At 36.8% G+C, this 20,501-nt stretch overlaps 2 protein-coding genes across 2 annotated transcripts; one reads left to right on the forward strand and one right to left on the reverse strand.

Moving 5' to 3' along the window:
- The first annotated feature begins 1,607 nt into the window (after positions 1 to 1,607).
- On the forward strand, positions 1,608 to 9,199 carry pdzk1 (PDZ domain containing 1). Its single transcript, XM_043249763.1, has 9 exons — positions 1,608 to 1,713; positions 3,327 to 3,538; positions 3,634 to 3,862; positions 4,527 to 4,663; positions 4,957 to 5,152; positions 6,114 to 6,310; positions 6,440 to 6,679; positions 7,452 to 7,769; positions 8,414 to 9,199. Exons 2-9 carry the CDS (start codon positions 3,332 to 3,334, stop codon positions 8,489 to 8,491), a joined length of 1,602 nt encoding a protein of 533 aa, XP_043105698.1. The 5' UTR covers positions 1,608 to 1,713; positions 3,327 to 3,331; the 3' UTR covers positions 8,492 to 9,199.
- Positions 9,200 to 11,155: 1,956 nt separating this feature from the next.
- Positions 11,156 to 18,200, reverse strand: si:ch73-390b10.2 (Golgi pH regulator). Its single transcript, XM_043249753.1, has 14 exons — positions 18,014 to 18,200; positions 17,546 to 17,605; positions 17,366 to 17,469; positions 17,182 to 17,288; positions 16,958 to 17,059; positions 16,627 to 16,747; positions 16,451 to 16,531; positions 15,452 to 15,561; positions 14,869 to 14,957; positions 14,506 to 14,598; positions 14,314 to 14,409; positions 13,268 to 13,357; positions 12,968 to 13,033; positions 11,156 to 12,108 (listed from the first exon to the last, which is right to left on the reverse strand). The coding sequence occupies exons 1-14, from the start codon at positions 18,053 to 18,055 to the stop codon at positions 11,902 to 11,904; spliced, it is 1,368 nt and encodes a 455-aa protein (XP_043105688.1). The 5' UTR covers positions 18,056 to 18,200; the 3' UTR covers positions 11,156 to 11,901.
- Positions 18,201 to 20,501: the final 2,301 nt, after the last annotated feature.

Here is a 20,501-nt window from a genome sequence, read left to right on the forward strand (position 1 = left end):
TGACTAAAAGGAAATAGATATTGGATATTTTATTAATTTCTGTTTTTCACTTTGCACATTAAAGTATTTATCCTTCGTTTACATTTTAAGGTTATACAGATACTACAGTTATTTAACACGAATATGAATGTTTACCAGTGTATATGAGTGTATATGTGTCCAAACAACTTCATCATAATTGCTTATTTATAAAAAAATGTTTTGCGTTGATCTGTTTGGTCAGGTGTTTTCTTTGGCCAATTTTAAAAGTGTGTGTGTGCGCATGTGTGTACCCGGTATTTATCACTTTATGGGGATCAAATGTCCCCACAAGGATAGGAATACCAGTACATTGTGACCTTGTGGGGACATTTTTTAGGTCATCCATTAGGAAACAAGCTTATAAAACATACAGATTTATAAAAAAATTTAAATCTAAAAATGACAGTAGTTTCGTCTAAGGGATAGGTTTAGGTGTAGGTTTGGTGAAGGACAATAATACATACAGTCTGTACAGTATAGAAACCTATGGAGAGTCCCCATAAAACATGGAAACACAATGTTTGTGTGTGGAATGTACTTAATGTAGAAAGTAAGTTCATGTTATATTGGGGAAAATATCTAGTCTGGACACAAGCAGCACAACTCAACAAAAGACGGCAGAACCTGATAATCAGTTATGTCTCTTTTAGCAGACGCTTTCGTGAAAAGAAGCAAGCAAGAGAGCGTTTGTGACCCTGGACTACAAAACCAGTTATAAGGGGCCATTTTGAAATTGAGATTCGAGCAATATATCATCTAAAATCTGAATAAATAAGCTTTGCATTGACAAGAGAGACACAACAATAAAAAATGGACTTTGAGGGAGCAAATGATAGCTTATATTTACAAATTTAAAAAAATATCTTCATGGGACATCATCTTTAACATCCTAATGACTCAAAATGGGCCCAGAACCACCTGTTTTAAAAAGTGAGGGGACCCCCAGGGTTACAGTGCCCCTCATTATAGGCCTATAACTGAAGAGTAGTTTTTTTAGGTCTAAATAAAGCGCAGGAGTCATTTGCGAAGGCAATACAAACAAATTTGTGATTATGCACACACTCACGGTCCAGGCTTGTTTCCTCACTTGACTCTATCACAGGATTTAGGATTTAGATTTAATGAGTTTGCTAATACTCAGATCATTTGAGTGGGCGACTGAAAACACCAATTACGTTAAGAGGGCATGATTTACCAGAAGACTGACCTGCGAATCAGTGCCATGATCCCAGTTATCTGCACAAGCATGTGTTCTTTACTGGAACAGAGAAGAGTAATAGACATTGTGGCACCTGCTTCTGCCTTTTATTGTAATTGTTTTTTGATCATGAAGAGAATGCTAACTTCAATGGATGTTTTTAGCCTGATATTATATATTTAGCCTGATATTATACATACTGTACTAAATGCAAAATATGCTCAAAATGTATAAAAATCTGTTTTGTTTTGTCGTTTGGCTTATTACATTTGCAAATGAAAACATCTTTTTCTTTAGGGTAGAATACTGTCACTCTTAGCAACAGAACCTCCAGCCACGGGACATGGTTAAATAACTCACCTTTTAGATCAACCTTTGGCCTGTCAAAGTCCTTCACACACACACACACACACACTCAGGCAGCGCTAGATAACACCTGAGCAGAAGCAGGCAGACACCTCCTTTACACCGGGACACTGAGGAGACTGCAGCTGGTGAGTGACACGACGCCGATGTACCTGTAGAGCACCGTGAGCTTTGAGCAAGAGAGATGTGCTTTGACGTGTACCTTACTATTTGAAAAATACATTCAAAGTGACTTGAGTAGATCCTATTTGAAAAATACATTCAAAGTGACTTGAGTAGATCTTTTTGGAATAGAATAGAATAGAATAGAATAGGAATGTTGTTTCAGACCACCTAAATTTGATTTAAAAAAAAACTTGTATAAGGCAGTTTGATGGCTTAAGTGAAATTCTTGCTTTCAATGATTTGTATGGATGAGCAACTTGATGTGGCATTAATTATTGAAGAGCAGCAAGGAGGTGGTTTGGGGTATAACGTGGTGATGTGAAAGCATTAGAAGCTCACAGAGCAGTTCATGGAGCACTCAAGTGTGAGAAGTGTACTTCAGCTCTCAGCTGATGTGTGAGGTGTTGTGTAATTGATATGGCATCTGTTGAGCTTGAACCTAAAGCTAGATGCTTGCGCTTTTCCCCCTGGTAAAACATTTATCAAAATGAACCAAGGCTGTGGGCAATCTTAAAAGCCGCGATAATGGTCCCTCCCAGTTGTGTCTATTGTTTTGTAAAGATTTCGTGATCGGCATTCGTAATTACTTGGACAAGGTGCAAGGTGCACATAAAAAAAAAAAAAAAAAAAAAAAAAAAAAAAAAAAAAAAAACTGATTGTCTTCTGTAATTACAAAAAACCCATTCTATTATTTATTTATTTATTTATTAGTTAGTTAGTTAGTATTTGCTATGCTTCTATTTAAGTTTAACATGAAATCACCGGCAATTGGTGCATATTTTAAGAGGTGGCTAATTTGTACGACCTCACTCACGCACATTCATACGATTTTTGCTAAATTGTGCATATTTTACAAATGACCTACTCCTAACCCCGCCACTAAATCTACCCATCACTGGGGTTCAGACTAATCATACAAAATCATACGAGTGAGGTCGTAGGAACTTATACACCTTCATGCACATTCTTATTGTGCATAACTGAGCACATATTATTAAAAAAAAGAAAGGATTTATTTATTTTTTTTTTAAATATATCAACTTAATACAGTATTATTGTCTGTAATATTTTAATATGAATTTATAATTATCAAATAAATATGCTTGCTATGCCTCTAATATGTTATTTCTTATCTTATGTATTATTGAATATCAAGTTTTTTGTTTCTTTTGGGTTTTTTTTTTTTGTGATGTATTTCAACAGGTGCACCCTAACACAGGGCAGTGATTTTATGGCCTTTGATAATTCTATATTACCCCAGTTATCACTCCATTTCAAGAACATAAGATTACATAATCACGTTCACCTCTGCGTCTAATCTGCACCAGTCCGCCTCCACTGATTCCTAACAACTGTGATTTAGCCGAAAATATTTTGCCATTATAACACTGCAATATTACATGTTGTGAGAAATAAATCTGGTCTCCACTTACTTCGTTGCTGAATTGTAATTACCAATCTTATCGCCAGATGACTGGTGTATAATGAATTGTGCACCTATGATAAGATAACAATGCTATGTAGCAAGATGACCTCAGCGTAAAAGCAGCACTGATCAATAGACGTTCCCAAACAGGGAAAATGGCCGGGCCTAAGCCGCGTATCATTACTCTGACTAAGCGAGAGGGTCAGGGCTATGGCTTCTACCTCCGAGTGGAGCACGGCGAGGAGGGTCACCTGATCCGAGCCCTGGAGATGGGCGGCGCGGCCGAACTGGCCGGGATGAAGGACGGAGAGCGCATAATCAGAGTCAACGGAACCTTTGTGGACGATTTGGAGCACGGCCAGGTTTGCTTGCCTTTCTGTAAATCCTATATTATTTATTTCAGCATGTTTTATTGTAACAGTGTGATGGCAGACGTCTTGTCTTTTTCATGGCTCAGGTTGCAGATTTGGTGAGAAAGAGCGGGATGAGCGTCACCTTGCACGTCCTCGGAGAAGAGGCATACAAGACGGCCAAAGCCAACGGTGTGAGTCTTGCTGACGTTCAGTCCCAGTCAGGTCAGAGCCAGCCCACCGTGAATGGAGTGTCTGCACCAGCCGCTAAAGCCAAGCTTTGTTATCTGGAAAAATCCAGCAGTGGATTTGGCTTCTCCTTAAAGTCCACCAAAGGTAACTCCCGTAGCCAGATCTTAAGCAACGTCTTGTTCACAGTAATGCTTATTTGGGCCAGGAACTGACTACTTAAAATAATAGATCATCTGACCAACATGTGAAGCGATCACAATTGATGTACCATTCAGACACAGGTTTATATTGAAATTATAGAAATCTGTGTAGACTTTGTGAATGTCAATAAATGTCAAAAATGCTGCCATAGAAGAACCATTTTAGATTCCCAAAAAAACATTCTCAATTTTTTTGTCTTCTCAGTTTAAAAAACAGTTTAATAATATATTTTTTTAATTATTAAAGCATTCTGTTCAATAAAAAAGGCTCCGTTAGTGATATGAAAACAATCATAAATGGCAATTGTTATACAGAAAACAAAGCAGTACCTCTGGTTAAGTTTATTTAGATTATAAACCTTTTATAAAACTTTTGCCTCTGATCTGACAAACTTTGATAAATCCTATAATTAGTTAATTTTCAAAAATTCTCTTGGTCAGCTAAAAGGATAAGAGCTTGCCTGCTCAAGAAGGTCTTTTCCGGTGCTGTTGTTTCTCATCTGAAGCTGAGAAAGCCAAACGTTAGCAAAAGTCTAAGGCCTGTTTTGGATAAATCAACCAATATGTTGATCGTTGCTGGAATTTGATCTAACCCCGTCTCCTCTCAGGTACTAAGGGCATATTCCTGACAGAAGTGGTGTCTGGAGGAGTAGCTGATCAGGCCGGTGTGAAGCACGGGGATCTTATAGTGGAAATAAACAGAGAGAATGTTGAGAGTCTCTCACATGATCAGATTGTGAAAAAGGTAAATTAAAATTAACTGCAATAACTCCTGTCTAACATTACCTTTTTATTACCAATTTTATAATCCGGTAACCATTTTAGAGAAGATTTAAATGGACATCTTCTGTCATCTTTCCAGACCTTTATGATTTTCTTTATTTCGTGGAACACAAAAGATGTTGATAATCAGACAGTTTGGCTTCTATGTTTTTTGGAAGTGAAAATCTCTTCTTTTGTGTGCTGCTGAATACCTTGACTCTACTGTTTTACCAGTGTTTGAGCGAAATATTATCATTAGTCCTATTTCTATTGTAGATGAAAGCAGCCGGGGACAAAGTGATGTTTCTGTTGGTGGATGAGGACGCTGACAAATTCTTCAAGAGTAAAGACATTCGACCAAGCGTGGCTCATGCCACCGTCAAGCACCTCCCGCATAAGCCTCGCATTGCAGACATGACCAAGAGAGCGGATGGCTATGGCTTTATCCTGAAAGAAGATCCCAAACATGCAGGTAAGCGCTTGTCATAGTGTGGAAGTCGAGATTTAGCCTATTACACAGTTAGCACAATTAAGCTTTATTGCGGTCTAAATGAAATCTACTTCAAAAGACAGTTTTGAGGCTTTCCAAACGTGCTTTGTTCCTTTCTGAGTATTATGTTGTCTCGGTGGCTCATCTTTTGGTTCTTGCTGAGGGAAATGTAACAGCTGCATCTGTATCTGACCAGCCAGGAAATGTAAAAGGCTTGTAGAATTTTAAATAGGGTTAAATTTTTTGTAGATTTCATTCTTTATTTCATGTCATCCAAAGTGACTAATTGCACAGACATCTCTCTGGAGTGACCTGAGGTTAAGTGCACAGCTCGCAGACTTGAACTCCGGGGAAATACAGCGGGGCTGTCAGTTTGGTGTTAGCAGCCCTGATTCTCTTCGCTACACCACTGCATTACTTTCAATAGTTCTCCTGTTTATTTTTCTTCGCGTCACGGTGGTTACAAATGAACTTACTGAAGTTTATTGCAGTGTATATATATAAGGGCAATGTGCTCATGCTGGATAATTGACATTGAGTAACTGATTCAGAGGAATTTTGATAACACTGTATAGTGATATGCAAAGGTTATCTATTGAAATGCTTCTAAGATGCAGTAAAAAAAAAGATTAGCATTTTAATATGAGTTAATATCAAGATGTTCTTTTGTACAAAAGAAGGCATTTTTTTAAATACAATCAAAAATCTTATTTTACCAGCATTGGCTTTTCGTTATTTATAATTAATGAATACTTTTCATTACAAAAAAACTAGAATAATGCATTAATAATTACATTGATTCAGTTGTTTGAATGCTCTATGTGGTTCCCAAAGTCTTGCACGCTACGTTTGGTCGGTCACGTATTCAGATTGCCAGGACATCAAAATTATTTGAACCTTGTTCTGATATTTAATATAAGTCATAATTTGTTTTCTGTCTCAGGCCATTACATTGGAGAAATAGACAAAGGAAGCCCTGCGGAGAGAGCCGGACTGAAGAATATGGACAGACTAGTGGCCGTAAATGGACAGGAAATAGATAACTGCAGACATGAACAGGTGGTGGAAAAAATATCACAACAAGGAAACAAGTGCTCCCTCCTGGTGCTGGATGCTGAAACGGAGAAAATGTACAAACTGGTGAGTGCTTTTCATTTGTTTTGATTCGAAACATTTACACTGATACTGAAGAGTGCGCTGGTGACTGCATATTACATTTGGGTCTTAAATGACATGTCGTATTCAGTTGTGTGACGCTTTGATGCTCAGGGTGGTGCTTCTCCACTTCTGTACTGGGAGGAGATGAGAGGATCTCCACCCAGCTATCCTGAGCATGAGCATGAGCATGAGGCTGAAGCCGTACCTGCTCCAGCCGTACCTGCTCCAGCCGTATCTGCTCCAGCATACGTGGACCACAAACCCAAACTGTGCAGGCTGGAGAAGACCGCTGCTGGATTTGGTTTCCATCTCAATGGCATCCAGGGACTTCACGGACAGTACATCAAAGAGGTGGGCTCTGACAAATGACAAAGTGACTTGTCTCGATCTCTTTTTAGCTTCAGTTTTTTAACGGCATTTACGTATCCTCGTGACAGCAGTACACAAAAGGAGAATTTTTAAAGAATATCCCAATCGTTCGTGTCTATTTAATGAAAGTAAAAGGGGACTATAGTGTCTATTAAGCTCCAAAATATCAGAAAGGTACCATTAAATAATAATAAAAGTATCATACATGGTGTCCATAAACCTTATATTTGAATTTCACCCATTTAACATTAACAATCTAATACATATTATATGATACATGTTGGGAAGCCATAAATAAATCGCTAGATTTCTGTAATGGTAGAATGTGTTTTAAAACCACAGCAATCAGGTTTATATATTTTAAATCAATAATTGCAATTTGATTCAGGCCCATACATTTTTACTAAATAAATCTAAATGACTTCAATTGTTGACATAATGAAAAGGTTTATGCTGATTTTCGGCTATCTGAATAAATATTATATGTGTGTGTATATGTATATGTGTACATATACTAAAGATTTTGAGAGTGTATGACAGTTTTGTCTGAGAATCTAAAATGTTGATCGTAATTTGCTATTCACCAAAATAAAACAATTTTTGAATGAATTAATGAATGAATAGATGCAATATAAATATGTGTGTGTGTGCGTGTGTGTGTAAATATTAAATGTGTGTATATGTGATATTCTTCTTTCAGATATAGAACGTGAGGATGAGAGATGGATTAACCTGCTGATGTGTTTTCTCTCAGGTGGTGAAAGATGGAGCAGCAGACAGAGCCGGACTGGAGGATGATGATATTGTTGTGGAGGTGAACGGGGTGAATGTGGAAATGAGCACACATGAGGAGGTTGTAAACCTCATCCGCAAGAGCGGGGACACGCTGGTCCTCCTAGTGGCCGAGAGGACGGCCTATGATAATCTGAAAGCTCGAGGGGTCGCCATCACCCCTCAGCTGCTGGATAAAGAGCCCCCCGCTGATGACCCGGCACCGACCTACGCACAGAAGGATGATACAGGAAGTGACGACGAAAGGCCAGCCGCTCCACCTGCTGAAACCCGGTCGAGGGTCAGTACTGCTTTTCAGCATTTTGCCAAATCTCTCCTTCTGTCATCATTTACTCACATTACAAACCCGTATGACTTTCTTTCTTCTGTGGAACATAAAATAGATTTGGAAGAACTACACTGTACAGTAAAATATATTTCTAAATGTAGTCCATACATCATGTGCAACAAGTATACGAATATGAACAATATCTTTGTGTTTGGAATGGTTTAAACATGAGTAAATTATAATATAGTTTTATGGAGAAAACTATATTATTATTATTATTATTATTTTGTCCAGTTAATAAGTGCATTTATTTATTTATTTACAGTGCATTAAAATATAAATCTTTGGAACATTAGAAACATATTTATTGAATTTCTGATCAATGTTGTTCTTTATTGTGCATTTAAAAAAAAAAAATAAATAAATAAATAATATATATATATATATATATATATATATATATATATATATATTAAAGCATTAAGCATTATTAAATGTTGACATTGATAATAATACATTTTAAAATCATAAAAAACCTAGTGGAAGAGTGCTTTGCTTTACTTCGTCATGTTCTGAGTTAAATCTGTGACTTTAAGCATAAAAGCCATGACTAAATCCCGAAAGAGCTGCTAACTCAAACTTTTTTTGCACCCTAGTCGTCATCTTCTTCATCGTCGTCATCATCATCATCATCATCTTCAGAATCGGATGCGAGTGAGGACGAGAAACTCTGAGCGCACCACTCTTCTGTGGCAGCAGATGCTTCCCATACTGTGATTTAGTGACAGGTTGATGCACTTACCTGATCGGCGTGTACAATCTATTAAAAGGTGAAATGCCCCTTTGAAAAAGAGACTGTAAGACCACTGATTAAACAATATCTTTGATGTGAATTTACAAAGCTATTAGTGACAATATCACATGTCTGTACTGCTTTCGTTGGGATCTACAGCAACCATGATCTATTTGAACCGGCTTTATTATGCTTGTGATGCATGAAATATAAAATTGCAAGTAGTTATGGTACTTCAGGAAATGTGTACTTCTTGATATATAATTTATTCTACAGAATGTTTTGTCATTTTTCCTATTAATGCCTATTGAATAAAATCTTTGTGTTTGGTGCGATGTCAAATGTGAAAACCATTCAGTTCAATCCAGTTGCACCGATGCATTTACTTCTTTAGCAAGCGTTGGTAACAATGTTCTTTGTATATTTAAAGCACCTACGACCGGTGCTTGAAGTGGAAATATATTATACGCTGCTATATGGATCCACTGATGATGATAATAAAACCAGACGATTTGCACTTAAACAATGACATTGTATGCATCATGTATCATTCAGGAAAATCATGAAATGTTTTACACACTCAATGCTCTTTAATCGAACAAAACAGCCAAAGGTTCAGCATCACTAATAAACCTTTTAGTTTCATTAAGCATTGAGCTCTCTGCATTTATGTTTTATTTTCAATTAACTGTTTATTGAGCACTGTATGAGGTTGCTAAGGAATCCTGTGTGATTTAGAGTAACATATTACATGAAAACTTCGGCGAGTTTAAATCTGATGCAGACAAAATATAACTTTTGTAACAAGGTTTGGAGGTCTTTTTATGACTCTGTCTAAAGCTCTGTCTAAGCAGGGTAATAAAATCGTCTCAGTGTTTATTTACGCTACAGACACACTGATTTTATTTCAATACTACAAAATAATGCAATGACAGACCGAACATCCTCATTCTGCACATGCTTTTCATTCTTTTTAGGCAGCAATCCCAAACAATGAATCTATTCACAACTCAGGCATGAGTTCAATTCAAGTGGCTTCTTTGAATTTGAAGTTTGGTGTTTAAAAAAATATATATATATATATAAAATAGTGCACACTGTAAGAATACGTTTAATCTGTTTTTGAGCCACAGTGTTACAAATTATATTCAGTAAGTCATAGAACCTTACGCTTTTACTGTAAATACTACTTAACTCATCAAAATAAGCTGAGCAATTTTCCAAAGTTAAGTTTCTAATCAAGTGATCTTGATTTTTCAAGTTAATTTAATGACTTTTAAGTTGAAATGGCTATATATATAATATATATTTAATTTATATATTAAATATATTTCCATATATTGTAAATTGTACAAATAGAACATGGAAATATGTTCAAAATACGTAAAATCAAATATTATTGATAGTATTTATTATACTGTATGTACAATGCTTTGCTGCCTTATGCTAAACTTTTTTCAATACAATCTACATTCCGTACATCATAATGACAAAGCAAAAACAAAACCGTCTCAACAAAATGTATTATATATAAAAAACACACAGGTGCATTGCATAAGTATTCATACACTTACCTTAGCTTTTTGTTTAGAGCCTCAGTTCTTTTTTGGGTTTGATGCGACTAACTTTGCATATCAGTTTTTGCCAAATATCTGCGGTTCTTCTCCTCACCTCTTCAGCTCTCAGGCTCTGTCAGGTTGGAAGGGCAGAAGCACATCTTCAGGTTCCTCCAGAAATATCCGACTGAATTCAAGCTCAGGCTGGTCGGCTCCAGAACATTCACAGAGTCGTCTGCAAGCCACTCTTGCGGTGTTTAGAGTCATTGTCCTTTTGGAAGGTGAACCTTCTGAATGCTCTGGACTGGAGTCCTCAGTCCCTGCTGCTGAAAAACAGCCCCGCAGCATGAGGCTGCTATACAGGACAGCACACAGATGGCACTCTGCAGGTACTCAGCAGTTTCCTTCCAAACGATGCTTGAAACTGAGGTTCATCACACCAGAAAGTCATATTTTTTTTTTTTTAGGATTAAGTCTCGCCGCACCGCCGTAATTCCCAGATCAGTGGAGTGATGATGTTTGTCCTCCTGTATGGAGTGTAGAACGATGTGGGGGTAAAAAAGTCATTTACAGCAGTTTAACAATGAAAGAGTATAAATGCTTTGCAGTCTACGCAATAAATCCTCTTACCTTCCAACAAAAAAGCAGCAACCTGTGCATCAAATATTCCCACCTTTGCACACAAAACATTTGTACATTTCTACCTTAAGCACTTTTCTTATTCTTTGGTTGTACATTGTTCTGTTTTTTTGTTTCATTTTTCTGTTGTTTTTGGCTGGTAAAGCATGATGATGAATGTTTAACGGATTAATTTGGTCTCTTCACATCACCAGACATTAATATTTCTAGAATTGGCAGTGAATGAACTCTGGGATTCTCGTCACAAGTCACGTCAGAATTACCAAAAACGTTGGCGTGCGACGCACACGAAACATGATTAAAACGCTTTTGTTTTGCTGAAGACATCGTGCGCTTCACAAAACACTACTTATTGCTTGTAAAACATATTCAGCATCGATCTCCAGAATGTACGAATAAGAATCAGTGGAAAAGTTTGAAAAGGCCTTTTAATGGAAATCGGAGCTTTCCCGCATTTGACGAGAAATCCAAGGCGGTTACATCTCTGGCACGCAGGCATTGCCTTTTCAGTAAATCACCGGCACCTGTCTGTCTAACACCCACAAAAAAAACGATCATACAAAAGCCCAAAGTACGCATGTTCTTTTCCAGCTGATGTGATTTCAGCAGAAGATTACGACTGTCACTCAAGGCAGCATCCACACGTGAATCATTGCAGTTCTTAATGAGAGGTGGAATGATAGTAACGATTAACAGGCCTGAAAGAAAAACAAGAGTCCAACAGTCCACTGTAACATAACTGGGTGTGCTGAGATATAGATCTGATGCTTATTAATGATAAAAGACGGCTCAAGAGTAACTGATTTCATGGTGAACAAACTAGTGAGAGCATTTAGCTCGTTCGCTTACAGTGGTAAACATAATGACACCTGGTATGGGAAATTATATGCATTTTATGAAAAAAAACACCCACATTGTATACTGTTTTGTCCCCTCCATTAACATGAGTCTATTTAAATGATACAGCAAATCGACGTTATTATAATTTTTTTTTTTTTGACCAAAGTCAAACAGTGTTTCCGGGGCCCTCCTGATTCAGGAAATACAGACCCGATAATACTCATTACACGGCAGAGGCATAAAAGTCCTTCTAAAAGTAGAGACGAAAGAAAGACATTTCAGTCTCTCTCTCTCTCTGACGAGGTCACTTGTGAGGTCACAGGGTCATGTGCTTCTCGGGTGCCTGTTTATGGGCCAGGTAGAGGAAGAGGATGCTGGAGAGAGCGCTGACCAGGAAGATCACGTCAAACCAGCGGTGGTAGAAGTTGAACTGCAGCTCTCCCAGCACCTCTGTCACTATGGTGCGGTACTCTAATGGCATGCTCATCCGCATCAGGAGCACAGAGGACACAAAATACATGCCCTGCAGACAGAGACAGTCAAAACATTAAGAGGGACAAGGAAGCAGAAACCGGTATTCTTCAAAATCAACTTATTTAAACAATACTGGAAACAAATGATATAACACTTTAATGCAACAATTAATAGGTCTAGACCACAATGGTGAAACGATTGAACAATAGTAACTGAAAACGTTTCTTTATGCTTTCAGTATTACATTCATTTGGATGGCTTTGGATGGAGTGGCATGGCTAGGACGTTCGCTTTTTAATGCTATCAGGCTAAAGCATTTTCCAAAATCTTCTACTGTACCTTTAAGGTTAAACCGCTGATGGGCTATTATGATGATGTCCTTACTACCTTTCTAGGGCTGTGAACATGCTAGTACTCTATGCAGAATCAGAAATCCCAGAATTCATCATATATACGAATATACAAAGCTTTAGTTCTGGCAGGTCACGTGAGTCTGATTCACAGCTGACCACAACTACCTATAAGAACACAAAACCTATCACAGCGCTCCTATATAAGCTCTTTTCAGTATTAAATCAGCAGCTTTTCCGCTTTGCTCACAAGCAAATGACCCTCCTCCATCCCCAACTCCTCCATTCACACAGGACTTGGCTTTCTATTCCTTGCTTAATCAGACTCCTAGGTTTTGAGGACAATAAAGATATCTGATATGGATGGGCAAGGTGTTTTTGCACAGAACAGAACCATTCTGCCAGACTTTGACAATAGTGGTCCTGACAGAACTTGAAAAAATATCTTACAACTTTAGAAAAAAATGCGAGGGTGATTAATTAAAATCACAGAATTTTCATTTTGGGGTGAACTATTAGTAACAAAACTAACAGTAACTTTTTTTTATTTTCTCTCACCATGATCTGAGCCAGGACGAGCACAATGACATTGGAGGACTTGCTGCTGGAGATGGCGTAGAAAAACTGTGGACGAAACATAAAAGAGATGAACCAAAACTGCTTTTCAGGAGCTTTAAACATTATTAATGCTTCTCAGAAGCCGAATTCGAACGAGACCATGTTGCTGTTGCTCAAGGAAATAATCTTCACCGACCGAACCAACACGCCTATGCACACGTACAGTAATATATGACCGCTTCCCCTTAAGTGATAAGACAGAATGAGGAAAAAACCCAAAACATGTTCATCCTTCATTACCTTGGTGAGTGTGATTAAAAGGCCTCGTATGGACGTGACTATGATGATTCCCACCAGGATAAAGGAAATGTGCTGAGACCAGAACTTGACCTGTGGGAAAACAAAGGTTTAAGTTCTTCTGCGCATAAATTGCGAGGCTTTTTCCATTAGAAAGGGACGAGCAGCCTTCGCGCTTATCAGTAGAGAGCAAGATTGAAGCTGGACACAGATTACGTTTAAGAGGCTGAATCATTACCTCCTCACGGGGAAAGATTAAACCGTCATTTAACAGGCTGGGGAACAATTAACTGCCAACTAAAGCAGTAAATGTCAGCTGACACAGCAGACACAATCACAGCATGCATATACTATCACAGTCAGGAGGATAAAGTCTATTAGAGTGGATACGCAGCAATTATGTATGTTAGCGTGGACTAACAAATGTAATCATTTAAAGAAGAAAAAAATACTATCATTAAATAAGTAAACAAACAAATGGTATGTTAATTCTTCCTGCTGTGACAAAGCAGTGGCAACATCTGATTTGTAGACAGTTTTTTATATTGGCCAATAGAGGGCATAGAAACGCACAAAGTAAGACCCATGACATTAAAAATATAAAGGGGGATTTGTCAGCAAAAACAAGCACTATTGGTTAAAAAAAAAAAAAAAAAAAAAAATCAGCAATTGTTCAAAAGTAGAATGTATGTTTTTACTAGTAATTTCTGTTTATACTTTATCAAGAAAACTGTTAAAAAAATAGCATCAGGTTTCCCACAACTATATTAAAATAAAAAATAAAAATATTTTAATTGACATAATATTTCACAATATTACTTTATTTTTTAGACTGGGTGAGTATAACTTCTTTATAACTATAAAAAACATAAATAAAATAAAATGAATAAATGACACCATTGCAATAGTGAATTACACCATTAATCCTTGCTACTCAGTAACAATAGTTATTTAAAAAAAAAAGAAAAAAAAAGAAAAAGTGCACTTAAGAAGTCCAATAGGGAAGCTAGCCAAAATATATAAAGCAATATAATCTGATGATAACATACATCAAACTGAATGCCGAGATAGTTGACTGTGATCTCGATTCCTCTGGTCACTGGATCGGTCTTCCCCACACGGTCAAACACTATGTTTATAGTGGCCTAAGAAGAAGACATTACAGTGTGCCACCGATTAAGACACATTTGTACAATGGTCTTTAATACATGCCAATCAAAATGAGGAAAAACTATTCTTACCATGAAGATTTTCCACACACAATAAATGGAGAAGAAATACCCTAAGAAGTTGAAGTATTTCCCTTGAAATGTTTTTGAGTATTCTATCCGTTCCTTGGGATACAGAGACATAAGATCATTATAGAGTTATAAAACTTACTTTCTTGTATTTATAGAAAGGATTTACATAAACACATTCGAGCAAAGAATTACTGGATAGGCACTGGATACTGGAATGGTAAAAAAAAATAAAGATCAACTGTAGTTGTTTATTTTTAAGTTTTTGTTCATTTCTATGTCTGTGCTGAAATGGCAATGTATGCTTTACTTGAGCCTGGACTCCCTGTGCATAGAAATAAAACTATTTTTAATTGTGTTAAATACCTTGGTGGCTTGCAGGTCCACGGTCTCCAGGAAAAGCTGTCTACTGAGCTCCTCCAGAGCATCCACTTCCTGCTGGATCAGAGAAAGATCTGCAGTGCCAAGGTTAAGAAAAAACATCCCAACCCCACAAAAATTAGAGCTCCGAGCGATATTACTAAAAGAAAATTCAATCCAGACTTCATATACATGTGGATTAATAGCTAATTATATATAAGTTTTCACATTTCAATGTCTGACTTTTTTTAAATAATTTTTTGCTTTGCAGATGCATTTTAAAATGTTTTCTGAACCATAACCAATTGAGAAGCATTGTGTTTTGCCAGCAGGTTAACCAATCTACTTAACATGCACATCCTCACAAAGACGCAGATTATTTACTGCCCATTAGCTACTGCTTTAAATTAAATTGCTGCGGCAGTCCTCCGGGAGTGAACAGGAGTTAAGTGCTTTGTTCAGACACTTAAGGCACAATAGTGATGAAATGTGATCTCAGTAATCTCCGGTTGCTAGGTCTCATCTAAATGAGACTCAGGACTTGTACTATCAGCCTGCTGCCTCAGATCAACTGGCTCATTAAGGATACTCTCACTGCCTGATGGTGAGGAGGTCACGCTCTTAATCATCCCCCAGAATCCCGTCTGTTTATTCTGCTCTTCTCCACGCTGGTACATCTGCCTTCTTGTCATGGCAATCCTACAAAGATACAACAAAGAGAGTTCTCTCTTTCTTAATTAAAGAAATTACTAATTGTGGCTTTACAGTATTATTGTTTTTAATGTATTTTGTCTTATTAAATAATCTTATTGCTGCCTTGGTAAACAAAAGAGACTATGTAAAAAATAAAATCAAATAAAGAATCATAATGTATTTTTGTATATATATATATATATATATATATATATATATATATATATATATATATATAACTATTTATTTCTTTAAATCTTTTATTTTATATTTAAAATGTATGTTTTTTTAAATATAAAATTGTATCTTTATAGAACAAAACAGTTTTAATGCTAATTTATACGAATTAGGTAGGTAGATAGATAGTTTATTAAACTTTAAAATATATTTTACTTCTGTGATGCAAAGGGGAATTTCCATCAGCCATTAATGCAGTCTCAAGTGTTGAAACCATTTTAATTTGCTGATTTATTATCAGAATTATCAATGTTGGCAACCACTGTGCCGCCAAATATTTAGATGTAAAAAATACTGACCCTAAACCCAAACGGTAGCGTATTTTGTTTAGAAAAGATTTCTATTTTAAATAAATATTCTTCTTTTTAACGGTTTATTCATCAAAGTTATTAATTATCAGCATATTAGAATGATTTCTGAAGGATTTTGTGACGCTAAAGAACGGAGTAATGATGCTTAAAATTCAGCTTTGCATCGCAAGAATAAATTAGATTTAGATTTGAATAAATATGAAAATAGAAAATTTAAATTTTACGCTGCAACAATATTTAATTTTTCCTGTATTTGTGATCAAATACGTTTTATGCTTGACGAGCATAAAAACTTCCCAAAAAAATCCCAAATGGTAGTGTATACTACTACTCTTTATACGGCTTACCTTTTCTTTTTACTGACAATCATGTCCATAGTCTGAAGAAGTCTTCTCTCCAGGGCCAGGATATCGCTGTCTGTCACATTTCTGAGCAAACAACCCAAACAAACATCTAGTATCTTACATATAAAATAAATACAACACGCTCTTCTGTTATTTTATGCGTCTAAGAGCACAGATACCTCAGGAAATACGACATGTATGTATAAGGACAGTTCACAGCACCAAAGCCAGAGAGAAGAGCCATCAGTGTGACCCCAATGACCCCCACACGACTGATCAGCTGCTCTATGGACAGAATGCCTGAGAACACGAGAAAACAGTTACATTATCATTTTTACTTTTTCTACTTTCCACATTTCTTGTCTTTATATGCTTGAATCATTGATGTACATTACTCAGAATATTATCTGAGTGTTCTCAAAGTCTACAAATATTTCATACATGTTTTTCTTGTTAAATATTACGCTCCGTTCATAAATACAAAGAAGATTCTGTGCTGACGGTGCCTACCGTGCTTTGGACTAAGTATAGGGAAAGGATCACCCAGCTTCCAGAAGAAATACATAAACGTGAACCAGACCACACATGAAAAAAGCAACCTTTGTCTCTGCACTGTAAAATATCAGACAAAAAGGGCACAAGAAAATTGTGCAAATATAAATAAAAGACTCAAATGATTTAAAGAAACATACGGAAAGGCTACAAAATATACAGAGAGAATTAAATGTACTTGCATAATCGTATATTGCTGACCACAAAATAGCCAATGTAGAAAGGCACCACAAATATTAGAACCAGTAATATTACATACAAATTCAGCTTCCAGTGGAAATATCTGGACCTGTTTAAAAAAAAACAAAGCACGTAAGCATCTGGCCTACATTTCACCGTGATCGATTTTTAGCCATGAACACTTACGTGCTGTTTAACACACCGAGGATCTCGAAGATGATAAGCTCAAACATAGTGCAAGAGAAGGCAAAGGTGATGGAAAAGACCACCTGCACAACATACTGCCGAACCTGAGGACGAATTCAGACAGACCTGTGTTATGAAGTCAACACTACTGGTCTAAATCTACGCTCTTACACAAGATACCTCATAATCCTTAAACAGCTGCCTCATGAAAAACAGCCACCCGAACCCAAAAAACAGCACCTGTGGACACAAAATCATGTTAACGCATCCTACAAGCACTCCTATGTGAAACACATTAATATGTTGCAGCATATACACAACCAACACATAAACCAAAGACCTACAAAACTACTTAAACGGCTATATTAACTACTATATATATCACTGACATGTACTGATATATAACTATTTAACTATTCAAAGGTAAAAAGAAGAAAATGATTGTTACTCATCTTTTATAGACAGAAACAATCAGATAGACACCTCTTAAGTTGCTTAACTGTTTTTGTTGTTGTTTTGTTTGTTTGTTTTATCATGCAACGCATTTAACCTCGATACATTGTTGTTCACCGTACAACGAATAACGTGTTTGTGTTCGCGCTGTTGATGCTAACATGCATTTATTAATGAAAGAGAGAAAAGACTTACCTGAGAAGTGAACATAATCACCGAATCCACGAAGAAAGACATGGCGTAGCGTGTAGTATGGGGTTTATACAGTAAATGTCAAACGCACCCTCGGCTCATTGTGTTAAAAAGGCTCTGCTAACGCAGAAAAACAAAAATTGAACAGAACAAGTGTCCGGCTGAGCTGTCAAGCTGCTGACGTCATGACATGGGGCCGACATGGTGTTCCGGCGCACAGTAATGTCATCATCAACTGGTTGACGACTCGACCTCTAGAGGGCGGTACTCCCTCAAAAATCATAACTTTTTTAAACCGCTTACGCGTTCAAAAGTTGGCCTTTTTAAAAAAAAAAAAAAAAACTTTACACACAAATCCAAGAATTGCACAAACAAATGCTTTACATGCGTTACAAAAAGGAAGCACTGCTGTCAAAATATCACAAACACATCCTAAAAACATTTGCAACGCCTTTGCCATATCCTGTTAGATTTTGTGTGTGTGTGTGTGTGTGTGTGTGTGTGTGTGTGTGTGTGTGTGTGTGTGTGTGTGTGTGTGTGTGTGTGTATGTGTGTGGTTCTAGTGTTTGAGTGCCAGGTTTCAGAAATTGTGTGACAAGTAAAGTTTTTGTGTTGAAGATTTTGCAGTTGAAATAAAAGAAACGGAAAAAAGACCGTTTCGTTTTCATAATCTGAAATATTTATTATTAGTAGGAGGAGGAGGCTAGTAGTACTAGTAGGTATAGTATTATTAACAATAATAATGATTAATGTGAAATTTAATGCTTTGCCTGCGCCATGTTGCTATTTTACTAAGAGAGGCAGAAAAACTGAGAGAGAGAGAGAGAGAGAGAGAGAGAGAGAGAGAGAGAGAGAGAGAGAGAGAGAGAGATGGCGTGTGACTGAGGCCATGGGCTGGGTGTTTCATTATTAAGATGGAAAGTCTCATCAGACTGAAGCGACATATGGAACAGAGAACATGGGAGTCTTGGCTAAATCACATCCTGTGAAAGCTGTCACCACACAGCAGTCCCAGTGGCTTAGTCCCCAACAGATTATACTTCCATTCAGCCTGTGGTGTCTTTTCATAACATATAAATATATCAAAACCTTACTTACATCATTCGCAGTTCATTTTCTTTGTGTCAGTATGTTTAGTTACAAGTAAAAGAATCCATTCAAAAACATGGTGCAATGTGCCTATTGATGGATCTTTTTGTTAACTATTACAGGAATTGTTTGTTATGAGCAACATTATTATAACTTAATGGATTTAGATTATTTGTAATGTCAGAGGAGATCTAAACACATAAAGTATGTAATGGAAAATCTGATATTTTTAATATGAGCTTCTTTGATTCATCAAGTTTGTCTGTATGCTATCCACAACTTTTTTTGTTTGTTTGTTTGTTTTTTACAGTCGCTATAGAACTTATTTCTCAATAGGCTGTGTCAATTTTTTTCAAAACCCTTCACGCGGTGCTCTTTTCTAACCTTCATCTTGGCACAGATGTAAAGTTCACATCCAGAATACAATAACGCTACCAAAACACTTCATTCACGCCTCAAATTAAGTCATTTTTCCATAAGTCTGGGAAATGTTGTTGCTGTCATTCGCAATATAGTGACCTTAAAAAACACTGACAACAATGTATGTTTTCTTTTATCCTCCAAACTGTTTTCACAAACGCTCTCTACTCCAGAATTCACTTACAGCACAAAGAGTACAGTGCTAGCTGACCTCTTTTGCATGGAACGTAATGAATTTGAAAGGCTAATGCCTACATCTAATTGTTTTGATGGCGTTTAAATTTATAATGCATTTTAATATTGTAGAAGCGTAGCAGATTTCCTTCTTATTCATTGGTCTTTTCAACAGCTTACACGTGTTTCAAATTTTGCCTTTTTTTAAACATTACACACAAATCCAAGAATTGCACGCACAAAGTGCTAAATGCCTCCCATCTCTTGCGAAATGACTGCACCGCATTCAAAACATCGCAAACACATCTCAAAAGCAAATACCTTTGCCATAATATTAATTCCTTTTAGACTTCTGTGAGAATTGTGTGTTGTGTTTTGCAAAAATTGCTCTACGGAAGAGTCAAATGCCAAGAATTAGTTAAATTCGCAGATTTGGTGTGTGATTTTAGCCTTTGAGCGTCAGGTTTCAGAAATGTGACAAGTAAAGATTTTGTGTGTAAGCAGCTGAAAAAAACTGTAACGTAATCAGGTCCCCGCTGAATTTCATAGTATAGAAAAAAAATACTACGGATGTCAATGGGGACCTGAAAAATGTTTGGTCACCTCAGAACGTCTTCTTTCATGTTCACCTTTCTTTGCGTAACACCTTTTTTTTGCTTTACTGTATGTCAACAATTATCCAAAAGGCCTCAGGAGAAACATCTAGAAGGTTGACCGGAACATATGTGAGATCCTGTGGGCTTCAAAAAGCAACTCCTGAGCAATAAAGACCCGTTTCCTGAAGCCAACCCCGTCAAGAACAGCTGTT

Source organism: Puntigrus tetrazona, chromosome 9 (assembly GCF_018831695.1).
Source record: "Puntigrus tetrazona isolate hp1 chromosome 9, ASM1883169v1, whole genome shotgun sequence".
Lineage (NCBI taxonomy): Eukaryota > Metazoa > Chordata > Actinopteri > Cypriniformes > Cyprinidae > Puntigrus > Puntigrus tetrazona.